Raw genomic sequence first — 21439 nt, forward strand, 5'->3', positions numbered from 1 at the left:
GTGCAAGTAAATTATGCAAATTAGTTTCCTGTTGTTTCGAGTTCCATAAAAAAGCAGTACTACTTCAAGCCGGGAGCCAACTACTTGACCTACAATATGGCGACCTCGAGCACATGGATACGGTCTAGATAACTTAATATATTGGGATATGGTGTCATTCATTATCCACAGCGCCATCTGGCGATCTAGTGTTTGTTTACATAAGATCTTTGTTCACGATGTGTGAAAAAATATTTCATTGTTAATTTGCCTTATTTGTGATCTCGTTTGTTACGTATTTCTAGAATCAATAACAATACCACATAATTTTGGTAACACATCATTTTTCCTCTTTGACCACGAAAACTGTCACGATAGTGCTGGAATAATTGCTTGTAAGTAATCGTCTTCGGCAGATATAAGTTGTTGTAGTGTTTAGCCTTTAGATTGCCTAACTCGTAAGATTTACACTTATCGAACTTGCAGGTCACGCAAAAGCAAATAAGGAGCTTCCCGACGGCGTAGTGGTAACGTCGTCGCCTTGTAATCAAGAGTCCCGGGTTTGATACCCGATGAAGGCACGGTGGTTCGGATTCCAATTTAAACTGTAGGTTCAGTCCCAATTAAGTGCATACGTCTTTGCATAAAGTGGATTTAAAACAACAATCCAAACAAGAAAAAGCAGATAAATATGATTGTGCAGGTCGAATGATAGATTTTTATGGACAAAAACATATTTAAAATTGAAATAATCACACAGATTCAAATAGAATTAGATTGTGAGATTATTTGGCTAAAAAACTATGAGTTTATAGAAGGTAGATATATATATGATTATTTACTAGGTTTTTGAAACTGGACGAGCCAAACAGTATGCAATTAGTTCTGCATTATATAACAAAAAAGATTGTGGCTGTGTGCCACCATATGCTGCTATATGATCTTGTGGCAGAATTTTTCATATTATTGCCTTTGTACATTTTCCCGATTCAAATATTTCGAACATGCAAGGGCTTTTACTCAAAATGTTATCCAATATTTATTTGAAAATCTGTTGTTATATATTTTTATAGGTGAAAAACATAAAAACGTATGTAACAGTTGCATGTTATTGAAAGTGAATAAGCAAAGAAAAAATAGTTATCGGAGGTTGAAGGGAGATAAAGGAAAGTATGCAACTTATTGTTTAGCTAGATACCGTAATATTTTTCCTGCTTTATTCACTGTTTGTTTGTTTGTTAAGGAAAGCCGAGGCAATGGGCATATCCATTGGTAGTATGATGAAAGAAATGTAGGGAGCAAACGTATCCCAATTGAACCTAACCTATACCGCGTTTGGTAGAACCTGTCCCGTTTCCCGCGCTAGGGAGCGCTCTACAGTTTCGGTGCCAAGGAAAAAATCGTCTGCTGGGCAGCGAGGAGCGAATGGAAGCCAGAAGAGAGGCGCTTACGTAGACGCTGTTGTGACGTTGCGTATTTTAATTGGCTGCCTGGCTTTGACTTTCCCCAGCACGGAGAAAAGGGAGCGACCAGCTAGCGCGGGAAGCGGGACAGGTTGTACCAAACGCGGTATAGTGTAATCCAATGGAAGAGTAGGCTATATCCAGTTTTGTGTGAAACATTGTCCTAACATTAGTCGAACAGTGACGAAAGTAGAATTGGGTAAGTTACTATGGAAAAAGTAAAGAAGTACTTTTCTGTTATTTCGGTTGCAAAAATAACGCGTTACCGGTAGAGTTACTTTGCCATTCAATAACAGAATAACTGCCCGACCCTGTGGCTGAGTGGTTAGCACATCGCGCTGCGACGCCAAGGGTCCCGGGTTCGAATCCCGGTCGGGCTTGGTTATTTGTGAATGTCCATTCATCAATTTCATCATTTCATCACTCATCCCCATCTTCGCAAATTAGCCAAGAGGCACAAAACGCGAAGTAAAATAAACTAAATCAAATCAAAATCAAATCAAATCAAATAACAGAATAACTGTTCACGCCAATCTCGCATCTGTTGTCTGCAGTGTACGTTTTTCTACGTATTGGATAGTTGTCGTATCCAATTACTCTATTCTTTAAAATATGAATTTCCTTGTAAATAGTAGGCACCTAATAAACAACGCTGTTATTTTATATTTGCAGAAGGAGTAGCACGGCACTCCAACTGTACTCAACGGTGTTGATTCGTGTGATACATCGCATTTCTACAGCGTAACATTTTAGTCACAATGCCAGGAGAAGAAGAAAAGAAAATCAGCGAAAATTGTGGACCTACATCATCTGTTACATCAGTAGGTAATTTAATAAAACTACAACTTTACTTTTGTGTCAGTACCAACAGGGGTGAAACCCCAGAGGTATGTTCTTAGTGCCTTTAATTGTGAACCAGGGCGTTAGTTTCCTAAGAATTTGCCCCCTCTCCGTCCCTCTACAGTACCACATCTCGCACTGCAATCCACACGTGCATACGAGAGCGCTCTTCCACAATTACAAAGGGTTGATCAGGTTAGTTGAAATATTCGCGCGTAAACAGTAATTCCCGACCTAGTTAGGAAACCCTAGAAAAATAGATATATAGGCTATACAGAGCATTCCCTGACATTCGCTACGAGACTCGGCGGCAAGCGGCCCGGCGTCAGCGCTTGTCTTTCCCGGTGAACGGGGTCCGCGACAGTCGATAAAATCCGGGCTTTTTTTTTTCGCTCTCCCTGCCTTCGCTCTCTTTACCTTTCTGTGGACGTTGCAGACTGACGCCAGTATAATCCTCCCTCGGAAGTTGTGTTGTGTCGTGTCCGTGTGTTGAAGATTGTGGCTTAATATGGCAACACAAAAGTTTACATTACAATAAAGGATGTCGAATGTTACTTCGGAAAGAGGAATTGTGGAGAATTGCGACGTCGTTTTGCGACGAAATTTCGTGGTGTTCCCGTTCCACATAGGACCACTATATTAAATCTCGTAAAAAAGTTCATAGTAACAGGGTCAGTTCTGAATACAAGTGGAAAGAAAAATGGGGAAATCTAAAAAAATAAAGTATACAAAGACAATCCGCACATCATCCGTGAGTTAAAAGAGAGTATTGTACGAGAAATCGGGAGAATTACAGTAGACGAACTTGCCTGTGTAAATGCGAATTTCCTTCGGAGATGCCAGGAATTTGTTGCAGCAGAGGCACATCATTTTCAACACCTTCTGTAGTCAAGGTTAGTACACAATATGAAAACTGTAATTTTAATAGCCGACTCTAGCGACTGTCGCTGACCCAGTTCGCCGAGAAAGACAAGCTCTGACGCCGGGGAGCTTGCCGCCGAGTCTCGTAGCGAATATCAGGGAATGCTCTGTATATATAAAATTTATCTCAAGATTCATTCTCCTGTACCACAAACCTCTGCATCAAAGTTCACTTACTAACACCAAACTGTCCTCCGACAAGAAGTTCTATGGTCTCATTTCATATTATTTATTTCTCTGTTGTTTTGGGCAATTTAGAGTGCGTTAGTATTGAGTGCAATTATTATGACATTCAGAAAACTGTCATCACAATAGTATTTCTAATAGAGGAAAAGGTCTAAATATGGGCGAAGGTTTAAATTTGGGTTTTGGAGTTATCAGCGCTCCCGGGTGCTGCAACCTGGCAGAAGCTATTGGAACTGGTTATCTGTCAAGGACAAAGGTTGCTGCGCCAATTCGCGAGAAAGTGGTGGTTAGTTTCGATACAGCGCCTAGAATAACGTAGTGTGGAAAACGGCATGCTTCTGCACTGTCTGGCTGGTTCCACTCGAAAATGATCCGCTAGAGGCGCTGGTGTTGACCCCGGTGCTTGGTGTTCGACTGCTTATAATGGAAGTAAATGGAGTTTTCGCTGCAACTTCTGATTCTTTTACATGAAGCATTTCTATGAATGTGATAATTGCTAAGATATTTGGTACAGTGGTCGCGAAGATATTAACGAACATTCTAGACAGTCGACCATGTCCTGTTATCGTCATACTTTCGTTAATAATACGGGAGAAAAAATACGCGTGGAATGTTCTTGGCGACTAAATTTTTGTGTATGAATTAGCTTCATTATTATTATCATCATCATTTCTTTTAAAGATATACACACTGAAGCATTTGTATTTTTGATATTTACTGTCTCTTTTCTTCCGCTTTAAACTAATCGCGGCGATGATGATAATGATGATTGCATGAAACGACAAGGGGAACCCCACAAAACTTTCTTAGTGCCATCGACATGAGTGTAAGGCAACTTTCAAACCAATGGGACAAGCGACACGGGATGTTCACACTGTCACACTAGTGACACACACTTCCAGACTGTAAAATAGCATTCGTTGCACATGAGGGTCCAAACAGCAAACGACACGTTCATATAGCGTATTCGCTTGCTACTTGTTACTTCGGTCGGAAAGCTCCTTAAAGGAAGGGTGCTGAGACCGAAGCGACGCGCTACAGGGGGAGTTCCCAACCAAGTGACAAGCGACATGGTGCCTTCAGTCTATTAGCAAGCGTTGCTTGCGAACAACAGATAGGCGACACGATAAGCCACACGTGTCACTTTGTCGCTTCTGCGTAGCTCAAACTGGGCCATTCCCTCAATAGCTTGCAACATGTTGCCGTGGTTTGTTGTTCGCGCAGCGATGCAATGAGTGTCTTGCTTTAGTGAGATTACGCACCAAAGCGACAAGCGGCACGCGACACTTATCGCTTGAGGATTTCACCAACCGAACGCTGGCCTGTGCTTCCCGTCATGCCGCTACGATGTGAAATGTTGCTCTTGATTGGCTCCTTTCCAAGCAACATGTGTCACTTCGGTATGAAAGTTGCCTTGGACCGAATGACCCGTGTCGCTTTGGTGTGAAATCCTCGTATCGTTTGTCGCGTGTCGCTTTGGTGTAAAATCTCCTTGAGGAAACGGTGCAGTCAGAGCTTTTGTCCCTACGGTTCGAAAGGCTGCATTGATTTCTGACTGCTCGCTTTCAAGCGACATTTGTGGTTTGTCGCCTCGGTATGAAATATCTCTCAGGATACTATTTATATTCTAATAACATAGAAAAATAAACTCTAATACACAGTCCAAGACCTGACGTCCGGAATCACATTGCGATGTTTCTTCTTGTGTTACGCATGCTATTTATTTATTAATTTTATTTTACTTTTCTTTCCAAATTAATGCCATTTCGTGATTGCAAATCACTCCACAAATATAACTGTTTCCATCAATTCACTTACCGCCTTTCTAGAGAAACAAATCTACACAATATATTCCAAAAACTAACTAAGCCGCATTACTTTCATAACAAAATTAGCACCTGGGTCGATCGCACTGCCATCTACTTGTCATCGTCTCGGGGAACCAGTTTCTTGGGTCGTTTTCCACACTACGTTATTCAAGGCGCTGTAGTTTCGGCCTTGGACACTGTTATAGAATTGCGACCTCCGAAAACGTTTTGCAGTTATGTTTTAACTCAGCGTTTTCTGAATTCTCATCTGCTTTGTATAGATTATGAACATAAAACAAATGTTTGCTTTTATAATGCCATGATTTGTTTGTGAAATATGTACCACAGAGAGCGAAAATAAATTGAAGAAGAAAAATAGCGTGATGGTCCAAATATGGACTATGACATGAGGTATAATGTTGAGATCACATTTTCAATAAATATTTGGACATTTTTCTTAATTTCGATTTTTCCCATTCCGCGTGATTTTCAAAACAACAGATTATTCATAAATATGAATTTCATAATGTTTTAGCGATATATGACTGTATTTTAAATTTTAATTGCTTTTTGTGATATTGCCACTAGTAACCCATATTTAGACCACAATTTTGAAATACATCATTTTACCATTTTTTGGAAATTGATTTTTTTTTCAACAAAAATGCAAACCTTCTATACTTTAGCATGCTATTACATTTAAGTATATATTTCATAGATATGCATTTTAAAGGCAGGTGCTTAATACAGCGTGAGCATAAAAACACTCCCTGATTTCAAGATGTTATAAAATTAATAGTTACTTGAATATATTGATAAAATTGATATTCAAAGCTTAGTTAACTCAAAATATTTTCGTATCTTTCTTTTCACAATCGCTAGTTGTGACTTCGGCAAATATCTTTAATCAGTTCGTTAAATATCAAAAGAGACGACGCATCGAAAATTATTGCAGGCGACTCCGCACCTGTCTTTTATTCATGTTTGTTTATTACTTCGTACAAAAACTCTTTTACACCTTAGTAATTTTTTCCTCATATTGAACGTTCATGATTTTCTTTTTTAATGTTTAAAAAATATCCACGCAGACGAAGTTAATACCCAGAGTCGCTTTTTATACAAAAGTTACGCGTGTTCAAAGTGTCTTGGGTATGTGACTTTTTGGACACCCTGTACGAGTGATTTTCATAAGAGGGAGATATGACTGCAAAGTTTGTTTCTAGTACACAGCCGTATCGGTTGCAATTTTTCTTGCTTTCCGCGTTCTTTTTTTTATGGGAATGATCAGCCAAATATAGTATATACCCTCTTCCATGGGCGTCCGGAAGGGGGGGGGCAAGGGGGGCCGTGATCCCCCCCCTGGAAAATGAAAGTCAACCAAAAATTACATATTTCACACATATAATTTAATTTCAGACACAACAATGTGTGTTAATTATTACACAAACATGATAAATTCAAATTTAAGCAATGTTTTTTGAGGGATGAACACTATTATTAGGGAAAATATGCCATGTTGCCCCCCCCCAAAATACCTTCCTTGCCCCTCCCTGGAAAAAATCCTGCGGACGTCCATGCCCTCTTCCCACCTTCAATTCAAGCCACTTTCTTAAACAAAAACCCACTCAAGTAATAAGTAAGCTTGGAAGGCCTACCAACCCTCATGAAAGTAAGCGAAAACTAATTTAATTTTGCCCTGCAAGTGACGAAGAAATTTTCATCGGACGTTTCAAATTTTGCAAATCACTAATGGTATGCGGGATACCGAAATTTCAGTACCAGGGCTTTTCGATTTTGGGATTCCTGAAAAGTAGGCATAGCTTCCATAGTAGTGTTTTATTCTCGGCAACAGGGACAGTGAAGGTACAGAGAAAGAAGCTCCCCTATGAAAGAACTTTCTGAAGTCTAGAGAATATTCTAAATACTTGCAGCTACTTCTGCTCATAAACAAAATGAGCGAATGTAATAGATATTGTTCATATTCTGTGGATTTATCCTTAAAGTTGTGAGTTGTCTACATTTTCACTCTTCGCTACAAACAAATTATGCAAAATAGGGTAAGAATTGACAATATAGAGAAAGCCTGTAATTCACTTCCTACTTATTATACTCACTTCTTATGAACTCCTGGTGACGTATCTGGAGTTACAATGTGGGGGTGGCGTGTTAAAATTGTACATTTACGTGTAGAAGTTGTAAAATAACGTTGTTACTTACCGCGATAATTCTCCATATGGCGTGTTCCTTAGTGACGTGTTCCGTAATGATGAAACATTGTTCGTCGGTTACGTGCAACAAAACTAAGATTTCGTTATTGAAAGTGATCATTGGCCCACAAATTATTCACGGAAGGTTAGGTTAGGTTCAGTTAGGTTAGGCAAGCATAGTTATAACATTTCGTTCGTAAAACTCCGCATATACGCGTACACCTATATAAAAAAATCAATCGACTTTTTTCCAAATTTCCAGACGTGACCCCCGTTTTTTTACAACAGATTCGTGATTAGGAGCCCAAAATTAGTTAGTATACCGAAAATTAACAAAATTGGAGACTTTCTCTATGTTGTCAATTCGCTCCCAAAATAGTTTACCTAATGTAAAGGGGGCTGAGCTACGGGCTTGGTCCTCTCTATCTCATCGCCGATGTAAACTGCCCCCCCTCCCAAGCTACGGCTTCTGTTTGACAAGTATGCTAATAAACAACACCATCATATATTTTCTCACTAAGCCTTTGTAATTGCAGATAACAGCCCAGAAGAGAGAAGGGCGAGAGTCCCGGACGGAGGGTGGGGCTGGTGCGTCTTGTTCGGAACAGTCGTCGTGAACTTCTGCATCCCCGGTTTGATGAAGTCCTTCGGCATCCTCTTCGTGGAATTCCTGGAAATCTTCCATGTCGGCCCAGCCTCGTCGGCTTCCTGGATCCCTGCCGTCAGCTACTGCTTCTACAATTCAATGGGTGAGGATCCACAACCTCTTAAAATAAAGAAACCGAAAGCGTTGACATACTTTGCGAAACATGTTTTAGTGTCCAAAATTGTTCCCGCCGAAGGTAACGCACTTCTACAAGCCCTATAGACTCTGGGCGAAGTCCTTTTCCGGAATGTTGTTCAACTCACTCGTCAAATGGCGTTGAGTGACGGAAATGTCCGAAAGCCTCTCGCCTTTCAGGGTTAATTTCATTCGTGGAAACAGATCATTGTCCTGGGGAGCCAGATCATGTAAGTAGTGGGGGGGGGGGGGGTGAACTAGTGACACAAGACCCTTTCTGGCCAGAAACTGCTGAACGACTAAGGCCGTGTGAGGCCGGACATTGTCATGAAGAGAAACCAATATCCTCGCTAGGCATACTGCGGGCGCACCCACAGATCAGTTGTTGCAGAATTTTGACATACGAGGTAGCGACATTCAGTGTTGTTCCCTCATGGAGATATTTCTGATCCATTTTTACACATTCGACGTGCTGCACTTCAGTTTAACACCTCAGTGACAACCACTTCACTGGGCACTGCGCCGCTTGCTGCCTTGTTTGGGGTTTCGGTATATATTGCGTATTGCTACCATAGCGGACGGGAGACAAGCAAGGATCGAACAAGTGTTCGGGAAGTGTTGACAATTGGTTAACTTTCAGGTGTAACGAGAGGGAGAGAGAGAGGTACCCATCAGCATCTAAATTATCCACAAACAATGAAAAGTAGCGGAAAAGTTTTCCCAACGAAAATACTGAAATCCAGTTTAATTCCTAATAATATTTTGATTCTTAATAGTACTAGTACAGAAAATATTGTAAAGGTTATTTTAGTGTTAATTTTAGTAGCTTTTCCTCGTATCTTTTTATTAAATTCACATTTTGGAATTCGTGCTCCTCTAGCTACTTGTACTTAAGAAGTTGTGTCAATCCTAATTTTTTACCTTTTGGCAACCACACAGGTTTGTTGTCTGCTGTGTTGTGTGAGAAATTCTCCTGCCGTGCAGTTGCTCTGGTTGGGGGCATCATCACTTCAGTTGGTCTGCTAGCGAGCGCCTTTGCTAAGTCCATAGCATACCTTATCATCAGGTAAGAATGTTGAAGATGATATATTAAATAGTAGAACGTTGCAGCTAATCTATAATTGAACCATGACTTATGCCCTGACCACTGCTATATATAATTTCCGGCTCGGATGGGGCAGTAAATTGGATTGGGTTATCCACGAATGGCACCGCCCTAGAAGTTGGACCACAAAGGGAGAGAGCGAACAGAAAAAAGAAACTCGAGTTTCTAAAGATGATACCGATGTGGTAATAATAATAATATTAAAAATTGTTACTTCTCTTTCTGTTTACGAGCCGACCTTCTTGGCGGAGTAGTTATTATTGTCCCGGGTTCGAATCCCGGCCTGGGTAAGGGTGTTCTTTGGGAGAGTCCCTTCATCAATTTAATCATATAATAAATCATCCTCATCACCGTAGTTAACCAAAAGTGGGGAAAAAAGCTACGCTAAATAACAAAATTAAATCAAATAAAATCTTTCTTATTATGAAGAATTCAAGGCAATAAATCAAGATGTAATGTTTTCTTTATCGGACATCTTTCATATACGTGAAGTACTGGTAACAAACGTATAATATTTTGTGGCTAGATATGTTAAATATCAAAATTTTCAAATATCGAAAAGTGATACTTTTCTTTTAATCTTGCAGTTTCGGCTTTGTAACAGGATGTGGTGCGGGGCTGACGTACCCCACTGGGCTGTTGGTGATCGCCCAGTACTTCCGGAGGAGGCAGGGCCTTGCTATCGGCATTTGCCTGGCTGGGAGTGCATTTGGAGGGGTCTTCATGCCGCCGTTCCTGCGCTACCTGCTTGCAACTTACGGCCTTAGGTTTGGATCTCTTTTATTTTACGTTGGTTTATTACTTCTTTTAGGTTAGTCGCGACCAAGTTGATGAATGATAATTAGGTTAGATAAGCGAGAGAAGAATGCCCTTGCCCGGCCGGGATTCGAATCTAGAATCACCGGAAGAGGGATTAATACAGCCTTGATAATTTAGACAAGCCGCGGTAGCTAAGTCGTTAGGGAGTCTGACTTCCATGAGAGAGACCCGGGTTCGTTCCCCGGCGGCGGAGAACCGGGATATTTTTCCATATGTTCAAACGGCTCCTGCGCACACCCAGCGTCGTATAAAGTGGGTACCTGGAGGAAACTCTGTGCGATAAAGGCGGCCAGGGACGTGATGCGGATCACATTACCCCTATCTTCGGCCGTGATCAAGAAAATATGGGGCCCTAACTTCACACCCCCTATACACCTTCATGGAGTGGTGCAAAGGACAGGGGAGCACTTTACTTTTTTATTTTTTAGTTTAGACCAAGCCTCGTTGTGTCAATTTCTTCTCTTGCATTTACTAATATCGTATAATTGAAGATATTAAAAACAAATAACTGAAGAAAATATAATAATTTCGATTAGAAGAAGCGCACATTCTACATGAACAAGCTCTGAACAATCAATGCAATATACAACCTTAGTGACAATGAAGTTCGACCAGTCACAAATATAGGAGTGCGTTGTGAAAGAAGGAGAACACATGCATGTGCTGAACATATTTTATTCAGCAGGCTACATGGAACAAAGGAAAACATAAATTTCCGCTGCAACGCAGCAATGTATGGTGTCCACACAAAATAAAACATTTTCGTCCATCTACACGTGACATTGAAGTTCGACCACTGTTAGAGGGGATCCTGTTTACCATGGTGTGACGCCGCCCCGTCGGCGAATAACTGTGGCAATGAGTCGGGGCATGCTGCGGACGAGTCGTTCAAGGTATTCCACATCGATGCGGTGCCATTCCTCCTGCAGGCAGGCGATAAGAGCAGCCACTGTCCACTGTCGTGGGTCACCTCTGTTGCACACGTCGCTTAAGAACACGCCACACATTCTCAATGGGCGAGAGGTCGGGACTCGATGGTGGCCATGGCAGAGTTCGCACGTGATGGCGAGTCAACCATTCTCTTGTCAGCCGCGCTGTATGAGGCCTGGCATTGTCGTGTTGAAAGATGAGATGCCGCCTGTGGAACAGGTGCCTTCGCACTGTGGGAAGATGCCGCTCCAGTATGCGTGTATAGGCGTGTGCATTCACAATGCCCTCACGGACGTGTAGTGGGCCAACCCCAGATGCCGTCATGCATCCCCGTACCATCACTGACGCAGGTTTCTGTACCCGACGTGCATAACATTTTGCTTCATTCTGTTCCTCCTTCCGACAAATGACTGTTTGCCGTATTTTCCCGTACACAACATTGAAAATGGATTCGTCCGTCCACAAAACCCTGTTCCACTGCCGAAATGTCCATCCCCTTTACATTCGTGCCCACAGTAGTCGATTGCCTTTGTTCAACATGGAAAGGAAGGGTTTACGTTTCGCCTTGTACACTCGGTAACCGCATCGCTGTAGGTAACGGCGAATGGTTCTGGTTGACACTTCAATGTGAAAGCGTTCTCGAGTCCACAGTCGTAATTCGGCCACAGAAACATGATTGTTGGTCTGGATATAGCGCCTAAATATCCGTAGGTCACGCACGCTCAGCAGGCGTTTTCGACCGGGGGCCTTACCTGGCTCTGTAGTACCCGTATTTTGGTGGTGTTTGATGATGCAGTGGACGGTTGACTTGCGTAAGTTCAGTTGGCGCCCTATTTCCCGTTCACTGAGTCCATCCCGTTGCAACTCCACCACTCTTCTCCTCACGGTGTTGTCAATAGGTTTGCCCCTGGCCATGGTGATGATGCACTGCGGTTCCTCTGTGCACATCACGCGCTTATATACGGCGGACTCCCTTATCGTGTCCGTGACGTCATGCTTCCGTCGAATGCGCCACTATCTGGAATTTTGCCGTATGGGTCTGGTGCCTGGTCGAAGTTCAATGTCACGCGTATAGTTCCCCGTTTTCGTTCTTTACGTGACCTTGGGTGCAACATGCTGGGATCACGATTCTTGCCTGCTCACACGCCTCCTCTTACACACATGCGTCACTTCTGCGGGTCACCCATTCCAGCGCCTATGCCTCTGTGCATTTAATCACGTATTCCTTTCTGGTCGAACTTCATTGTCACCAAGGTTGTAATAAAACAAAAAATAGTCTTCAAAATGTTACACCTTACCCTATTCGCGACGTATCTTTGACCTCCGTGGCTGAGTGGTTATTGCAGCTCACTAAGATGCCAGCCGTCTCGGTTTCGAATCCTTGGTAAGACATGATTGTATCTGTCTGTCCTCAATGAAAAATAGTGTTGCCCACGAGACGAGACGAGACGAGACTTTGGTCTGTCTCGTCTCGTCTCGTCTCGTCTCGTGTCTCGTCTCGAAAATATTAGTTTGTCCCGTCTCGTGTCTCGTCTCGAAGGGTTCTGTCTCGTCTCGTCTCGTCCCGTCCCGTCTCGTTTTGTCTCGTCTCGTCTCGTGAAAGTAATCCAGGATATAATGCCAACAAAAGTTATAACTGGGAGACATCACAAAATATTATTCTCGAAAATTGGTTAAACCTGTAATCACTTTGCTCACTGTAGCTATAGTGAGAATAAATATGATTCCTTAATCATAAGAACATGAGTATATCAAATAACGTTTGTTGATTATCAATAGCTAGATAATGTATAGAATCTGCCTTGCTTTTCTAGCTCCCATCTAATCTTTATCCATCGTACACGCAGGGAGCTTTCAGAAGGAAGGAACACGCGTCAGGCGACAAGCCACATGAGGGTTTCCACAGAAGTGACAAGCGACAGGATCCCCTTCCGGTCCGTCTATGATAAAAGTATTCACCGCACGGGCAGTACCAACAGATCGAGGCGATTCTCCGCTCGATATTAAGAAAACGACCCAATTTGAGCGACACCCAAGCGACAAGAGACACGTGGTACTTCGGTTCGGAAGTTTACGTTTACTGAGGGTTCGTATCCAAGCGAAACATGTTACTTGTCGCTTCTCTCCTGTAGCTTGTTCAATGTGACAAGCGACAGAGAAGTATCACACTGAAGCAACGAACGACAGGGACACTTCAGTTTATAAGCAAGCATGCATCGTGCATGCGCGGATAACAATCCTCGCGACTATACACGGTATCCAGAAAACGGCCTAAGCAGAACAACAAGCAAGCGACACACCAAAGTTACAGGCGACAAGCGACATAAGTCGCTTGGAAGCGAACTTTCAGTAGTCAATGCAACCTTTCGAACTGAAGACACACGAAAAGCTGCACGTGTCTTTGTCGCTTCGGTCCGTTGTTCACGGATGAGGGGTGAATGCTTTCCTTCAGACTGAAGGGAATTGTGTCGCTTGTCGCTTCGGTGTGAAATTTCCAGAAGATAGCTTTCAGGTTGAAGTGACAAACGACACACGGTTTTTGCACCAAAGCAACAAGCGACACGCTCCTTTAGGGAAATTTCAGACCGGAGCGACACGCGACACATGTTGCTTTGGAACAAGCCAATCAACAGCAACGTTTCACAGCGTAGGAACATGGCAGGCCGCACAAACCTGCGTTCGATTGGTGAAATCCTAAAGCGACACGTGTTACGGGTCGCGTGTCGCTTCGATGTGAAATCTCCCTTAGTCTATAAGCAAACTGTCACTGTGAATTCACTACCAACAGATAGAGGAGACCCAATGCACGTTATTAAAAACGGCCCAGTCCGAACATCACGCAAGCGACAAAGCAACACGTGCCGCTTGCCGGTCTAGTCGCTGCCATTCATTTCTAAGCGACACTTGTTGCTGTCGCATGTCGTTTGTTACTCCTATGACTTCAGGCAATTTTATGTTCGTTACGTCAAAGCAGAGTATCTAATTGCACTAGCTTTTTTACTAGGTTTTTAGAGCCGCGGTGGTGTAGTCGTTAAGGCGTCTGACTTCCAGGTGGGCGGGACACCCGAGTTCGATTCCCGGAGTGGGTGAATAAAGGTTGGAATTATTCCGCATTGTCCCCGCATAAAGCAGCTCCGGGGCTCAACAGCCTCATATCAATGGGTGCATGGGGGCAATCCTGGAGGGCCAAAGCGGCCGGAGTGTGATGATGATAGCTTCGCCTCCAAAATGACCTTTCCCCCACATCCCGTAAATGTGCCTTCATGGCACTGTGTTATATGCACTTGGAGAACTTTACCTTTACCTAGGTTTTTAGTGCGAAATCTTTGGAGTTTGCAACCAGCACTCGAGGCTGATGTGGATTTTGAGAAGAGGGTCGCAAATGAAAGAAGGGTCTGTTTGGGCGAGAAACTTTATAACGATTGTCGCCAGTATGGCTGGAACAGGGCCGTAGTTAACAACGACAGTGACTACGTATGAATGGATGCAGTGGCGCAGGAACGGGGGGGTACAGGGGTACATTGTACCCCCGCAAATTTTTGAAGGGGGGTACTGTACCCCCTAAATCCGTAAATTGAGTTGTACCCCCTGTACCCCCCTTTGGTAATTTGACAGCAGACGGAAGGTGCTACTGTTAAAATTACCTATTATCAATTCGCTAAATAAAAAATGTATTATTCTTTATAAATTTTAAGCATTATAGTCCTTACCACAGAAATTCAAAACATTTAATTGTAAACTTATTATACTACATTGTGCTTGCTACTAGTTAGTTCATTGACCTAAGTTCTTGGAAACCTCTTTAACGAGATGAAAATTGTTTAAAATGTGTGTGGAACGATGGAATCAGATTGACTCTCAGACAATTACGCTGCAGACGATTGCTGCTTTCCGTAAGGGGGGGGGGGGTACACATTTCGAAAGCAGTGGTCGCGTCGATTCGAAGATAAGATACAAATCTTCATCAGAAGAGTATATGACTGACCCCATTATTTTTTTTAATATTTATAATGGAATTTTCCGAAACGGAACACTTACACGAACGAGACGAGACACGACAGACCAACTTGGGGGGGGGGGGGGGACAATACACTCCTGTATCTCACCCATATCGTTCATAAATTTGTAAGAGGGTGTTGGGAAAACTATACTTAAACCTATATATTAAGATATATATATTTTAAAAAAATATAGTGCCGATTAGCCTATCTGAGAATGAGGTGAATTTGGAATAAGTTTTCATAACTTCAGAGTGGAAACCCAAAGAAAAATAAGCACAAACAAGAACGAGAAGGACCTCACCACACAGGAGACGAGATGAGGCTGTAACAATTCTCGACTCATCGCATCGCGATATCATTTTTAGGTGAAATGAAATCTTTCCTAGACATTTAAACAGGGTGCAATTTGCGATTTTATCAGAGGGGGGACTATTTTTTACCTATGTATTAGGCATACTTATAATTGGACATTAATGCTTAAAATCTAATTGTGACATCGAATGCAACACAAACACAACGCCATTTTATGTTAAACTCTAAAGTCAAATTGTAAGAAAATTGCATTAGTCAGATGAATGCACGAGATAAATTAAACTCACTGCAGGTTCTATTGGTAGATTTTGGATTGGATTTACAAAGTCTCTGGGAATAAGATGGGAATATTTGATTGATTGATTTGGTTTATTTTACTTCGCATTTCTTCCACTTTTGGCTAATCGCGAAGATGAGGATGAGTGATGATGATATGATGAAATTGATGGACACTCAAAAATAACACCCATGGGCAGGCCAGGATTCGAACCTGGGACCTCAGGCGTCATAGCGCGCTATGCTAACCCCTCCGCCACGGAGTCCGGCGAGGTGGGAATGTGTTTTGGATTTTCTTTGTAGATGCGAAAATCTTTAACTGTGACGCGCACATGCTTCTGCTTACATTAAAGTTTACCTTTTCACATAAACGAGAAATTGACATGTCACCCTAAAACACACGCATGTACGTGTATCTGCATTTAATACCACTACATACGAAAAGAGACCTTGGCCGGCTCTTCACATTGTCCACCAAAAATTGAAAAGAAAGAATAAACTCTTGAGCGTATGGCTTTCCTTGCTACTTCTGAGAGCTGAAGAATTTAGGTTTTGCAAATGTATCGAAGGATATTACTTTCAGTACATGAAGAGCGTCATTAGGTACAGCTAATTATATTACAAATAAATGATTTGTTAAATTTTTCACAAATATTTCAAAGTTAGACTTCTTACTAGTTGATTGGGAACCATGTGAACTCATTTCTTTCTTTTTTAATGCAACGCCCTATAGATGTCTGAGAAAATACCAAATACATGGATTCTAAAAGGCATTGGATGTGGTACACATGTGCCATAAATTGTTTCAAGATATTTTTATGCGTACCTATGGGACTTTTAAAATTAGAATGAACTGAACTGAAGTGGAACTCTATATAATGTAGTTTCTATATTCAGTGGGAGGGATATGATTATTGCTGGTTGAGGTGGCTCAAGATCCCCCTCACTCCTGATTTTCCGTTCCGTGAAATCCAAATAAGCCCAGAATGAGGTGCAGAGCTTAGCCTTATATGTTTCAGAATTGTTATCTGATTTTTAAATCTGTTTTTTTTTTTTTTTTTTTTTTGAAAACTTAAATTCTAATAAAAACAATGAAAAATATTTATGCATATTTTGCATTAAATAACAGGACATTCGTGTGTGCTGTTCTAAAAGAGAATTTTTCTCATGGCTTCACATTATAACTAGGTATCAAGGACGTTTTTGTGGGGGTCCAGGGGATCCGGACCCCTTCCCCCCGAAAGACTTACCAAGTAGTAAAAGTAAATTATCAAAATATAATTGTTTAGCATTTGTTATACACAATTTCCATCAATGCCAATACCATGCTTGAACAGCGTAACAATTAAAAGTTAGGGTGCGGCAGAAATATCTCCCGGATTTCATTTGTGAATAACAAAGCAACGATAGGTGTTATGCAAAACTTTATTGCACAGTAGGAAAGAACAAGGTTTACCATTTTATTGCACATTTGCAAAGAACAAAATGTTCCAATTATTTTTTGTCAAAATTGCCACAAGTCACCATTTTGTGTGACATAGTTGACTTTGATTTAAAATGATATCATCCAAATGCCGATCTGCACGTATTTCTGAAGTCTCGCCCTGAAGTTCTGCATTACCCTCCTAGACATGTCTGGTCGGTATTGCCGCTCTTTCCTGTCTGATACCATCTTTCAGATCATTGGCTGTCCTCGGCCTTCCTTGGTAAACTTTAGCCTTCAGGTACTCCCCCAGAAAGAAGTCGCAGGGTGTGAGCTCGGGGGAACGAGTTGGCCATGGAAGGTCACTTCGAAGTGAGATCAGACGCCCTGGAAACATTTCACGCAGCACGTTCATCGATACGCGTACTGTGTGTGCTTTGGCACTATCCTGTTGGAACCACACAGACAATTTGCCACGTTCGTTCGATTGCGGCTGCAGGAAGTTGCGGAACATCCATACATAACGGTCAGACGTTACATTAACTGCGTGCCGTCTTCCTAAAAAAAAGTAGGGGCGTTCATGGAGTTGTCTCGGTACATATGGGAAACAAAATGGTAATCCTTGTTCTTTCCAACTGTGAAATAAAATTTTGCATAACATCGATCGTTGCTTTGTTATTCACGAATGAAATCTGAGAGTTATTTCTGCTGCACCCTGTATACTCGATGGTTTTCTCCGCTGAACTTATTGGAAGGCAAGGAATTTGCCTCATACGGCTTTGAAGGATTCCAAACATTTATGCACACTACTAATGATAATATCCATAAAATATTAATCAGGAACTTTACTTTTCGTTAATTGGATCTAACTCTTTTTTTTGTTATTCAATAAATATTGAATTATTTTTCTATCTGACATTAAATTCCTTGCCAGGGCAGTTGATTTTGTGCAAATCTTGGCGATCTTAACTACACGTACGCTAGATAATGAATACTTGCTGTTATATTTCTATTCTTTTACTATCTTTTACCTATTCATGTAATAATAACAATATAATATTAATTAATGTACATATTTAATTAATTAATATATTAATTTAATTAAATATAATTATCCTAATTATTATTATTGCTACTTACACACACACACACACACACACACACACACACACACACACACACACACATATATATATATATATATATATATATATATATATATATATATATGGGAGGCTTGATTTTGTACCCCCCAAATGAAAAACGTTCCTGCGCCACTGAATGGATGAATGGAAGAGAGCTCTTGGGGTAGCAGATACGTAGTTGCCAGATTTAGGTATTCTGAGGAAATGTCAATAGAAAGATACAGGGATTTTGCAAGTTAAGATAGCTGGGACACGAGGTCTCGGCAACGGACAACGTGTGACGAATTAGGATTTGTCGAGGGGGGAATCTTACAGATCTAATCATGTAATAGAAGCTGTTTTGGGTTTCCAAAGAAAATGCTTTATTCCGAATAAATAAATATTTGCAATTGATTAGTTATTTTGTTTATATTTTTTCGAGACTTTGGAGACGAGACGAGACTTTTCAGGAGCCGTCTCGTCCCGTCTCGTGTCTCGTCTCGAAAACGAGACGAGACAGGTGGTCAGTCTCGTCCCGTCTCGAATTTTAAAAAGCCTGTCCCGTCTCGTTTTCGAGACGAGACACGAGACGAGACGGGACATGTCTCGTCTCGTGGGCAACACTATTAAAAGAGTACAGAATTAAGTCAAATTGATATGATAGAGAATGTAAGGGGAGAATCCCAACTTTAGGGTTTTGCTTTTCTTCTTGGTTAAAAAAAAAGTAGGTAGGGATTCTGACTGCTACGTGGGAGACCAGAGTTCAATTCCTGCTTTGAATGATTTCAACCTCCACATCCTTCCGTATGCCTTCATGGCGTGATGCAATGTTCACTTTTACCTTTCCTTACGGCATTTTATCATGTTATGCTAACTTATCATACAACAAATTGCGTCGCTCTTAAGAGGCATATTTGCGTGAAATAGAAAATAATGTCAACAGACCTACTATGAGACATCTCCTCAACACCCATGACTCCGAATATAATGTTCGCTGGCCATCATTGGGAGAACAGACCACAGCAAATTAGACACGTAGCATCACTATCGTTATGAGAGTCATGAGTTAGGATTAATCTCAATAGATCATCTTCTCTCTGAATCACCTGACCCGATTTCCTGTTGTTGTTTCTTTGCACGTGAAATGCTGGAACTTTCCGAATCAGAAACTGTTTCCTCATCTGCCAGTGCATTCTTTTTGGGCATATAAACAGAGCCTTAGCTAGGGATTTCTACGCCGGGGCAAGAACAGAATTTGGCACCTCTGCACTGAATTCGGCACCCCTGAACCTTGTTTAGTATGAATTGAATATTCAAAGACTGAATATACTAAAAGCGAGACGTCTAGTCGCTTTAGGCTACTGAATCTCCCTTTGTAAATGCGGTTCTCTATCACCTTTCATACGATAGGTAAGGGGAAAGAGCGAGCACTGAGAAAAAATGTTCTGGTTGCTAGTGTCAGATATAAAACCAAAAGTATATTTTCTAATATTTTGCGGCGTTCTTGCCATTGATTTGCCTGCAATCACGATAATGTGGGCAGTTGGGTGCTTGTAGAATTTGCCGATACGTGTACAAAGCACGTAATTCTTTCTTATTTCTTTCAGGGGTTCTATATTGATTCTGTCCGGAGTAATGTTGCATGTCCTACTTGCCGCCTTGCTCTACAGGCCCGTGAACCGCTACAAAGGAAAGGAAGTGGACGCAGGCAAAGGTGGAGAAGATGGGATCCAAGAGACTATCGTGCAGCTGCACGAAACCACGAGCGAAGGTAACCTTGCGTTAGCGACCTCCACAAGCACCAGCATCGGAACACCCTCTCTTGTAGAAGAAAGCAAATCGAAGGCCACGATGAGCGTTTCCGCTTCGAGCGGAACGGTGAAGGTGATTTACAGCAACAAGTCCGCCCTTGCACCCGAGTGCCATGCTTCCCCCAGTGCACCCAGCAACAAGACGTCACTGCTGATTTTCAGCGACGCCCCGAGTCTTATGCTGATAAGGAGCAGAGGATCTCTGCTGGTGGAGAAGAAGGAATCGGAAGTGGCGCCGGTTCAGGTGAAGAAGAAAGCCAGCACGACTCTCATCCATTGCTCCGTCCTGCGCGACCCGGTGTACGTGATCTTCCAGCTGACTTCCCTGGCTAATTCCTTCGTAGGCTCCAACTTCATCCTGTTCTTGCCGGCCTACGCCAACATGGAGCTCGGCTTGGAGAAGACCCAGGCTTCTCTTTTTCTGTCAGTCGTCGCCGCGTGCGATTTCGTGGGCCGCATAGCCGGTGCTTCCTTGTCGGACGTTCTCCCCTTGCCGCGACGTTACTACTTCGTCTTCGGAGTGCTTTGCAGCAGCCTCGGTCTGCTGTGCCTCTCGTACACCTCGACCTCCACCGGCCTCGCGATCGCTTGCGGCTGCATCGGATTGTCCACCGGGACCCACGTCGGTGTCTCTTGCCTCGTGCAGCAAGAGCAGGTGGGTATAGAGAGGCTCGGCTCGGCCGTCGGGATAAACCTGTTCCTCCACAGCCCGATGCAGCTGGTGGGTCCTCCTCTCCTGGGCTACTTGCTGTCCTGCAGTCGCTCCTTCCGGCCTCTGTTCCGTTTGCTCAGCGTCGTCCAGATGACGGGAGCCACTCTCTGGGTGCTGGTCCCTTTGATAGAAGACAATCACATTAAAGTTAAAAATGGTGACTAAATTCAAGAACTCAGGTAGATCTGCTTAAAAAAAACTTATGTTCTATATTGTCAGCACAGGTTAGGAATATAATACAACATTGATTCAGAAACCTTAACAGAACTTTTCTTATATTCGTGTATTTCTAATTTGAATTTTTTTGCATTCCTTCAATAAAATTTGTACAGAAATCGATTTTTGTACGTCTTAAATTCGGGAATGTTATATTCTCTATTCTTTATTACCAGAAGGGTCATTCCATGTGAAATCTACAAGGTCCTCAACCTTACATTTTTTGATTCATTTGAAATTTGGATTACTGGAAGCCCCCTCCCGCAAAGTTGCAGATCCATATCTTTCGTATTTCCGAAAGTACAGTGTTGCAAACTGTGCGATATTGACCATTCTTTCCAACATATTGTTAACTTTAACTTGCAATATTTTGGCAACCAGGTCACCTATAGAAGTGATTCGGAAGGCATTAGAAAGGTCTTGAAGGGCCCTTTCACACGAAATATAGAATGCCTATGCCAGGGTAAAAAAAAAAATTGAAGGCGGTGTAAAGAAAACTTTGGTAGCCATTTTCTTAAAAAAGGG

At 42.1% G+C, this 21439-nt stretch overlaps 1 protein-coding gene across 3 annotated transcripts; it reads left to right on the forward strand.

Moving 5' to 3' along the window:
* The first annotated feature begins 240 nt into the window (after nucleotides 1–240).
* Nucleotides 241–20947, forward strand: LOC145985921 (monocarboxylate transporter 13-like). 3 transcript variants are annotated; one of them, XM_083120058.1, is made up of 6 exons: nucleotides 241–374; nucleotides 2115–2267; nucleotides 7941–8153; nucleotides 9125–9251; nucleotides 9878–10057; nucleotides 19783–20947. In XM_083120058.1, the coding sequence occupies exons 2-6, from the start codon at nucleotides 2201–2203 to the stop codon at nucleotides 20861–20863; spliced, it is 1668 nt and encodes a 555-aa protein (XP_082976184.1). In that variant the 5' UTR covers nucleotides 241–374; nucleotides 2115–2200; the 3' UTR covers nucleotides 20864–20947. The 3 variants fall into 3 exon arrangements, with proteins under 3 accessions (XP_082976184.1, XP_082976187.1, XP_082976185.1); XM_083120061.1 differs by lacking the exon at nucleotides 9878–10057; XM_083120059.1 differs by lacking the exon at nucleotides 241–374 and having other exon boundaries at nucleotides 2136–2263.
* The last annotated feature ends 492 nt before the right edge of the window (nucleotides 20948–21439 follow it).

Source organism: Lepisma saccharinum, chromosome 3 (genome assembly GCF_977018435.1).
Source record: "Lepisma saccharinum chromosome 3, izLepSacc3.1, whole genome shotgun sequence".
NCBI classification, from domain to species: Eukaryota; Metazoa; Arthropoda; class Insecta; order Zygentoma; family Lepismatidae; genus Lepisma; species Lepisma saccharinum.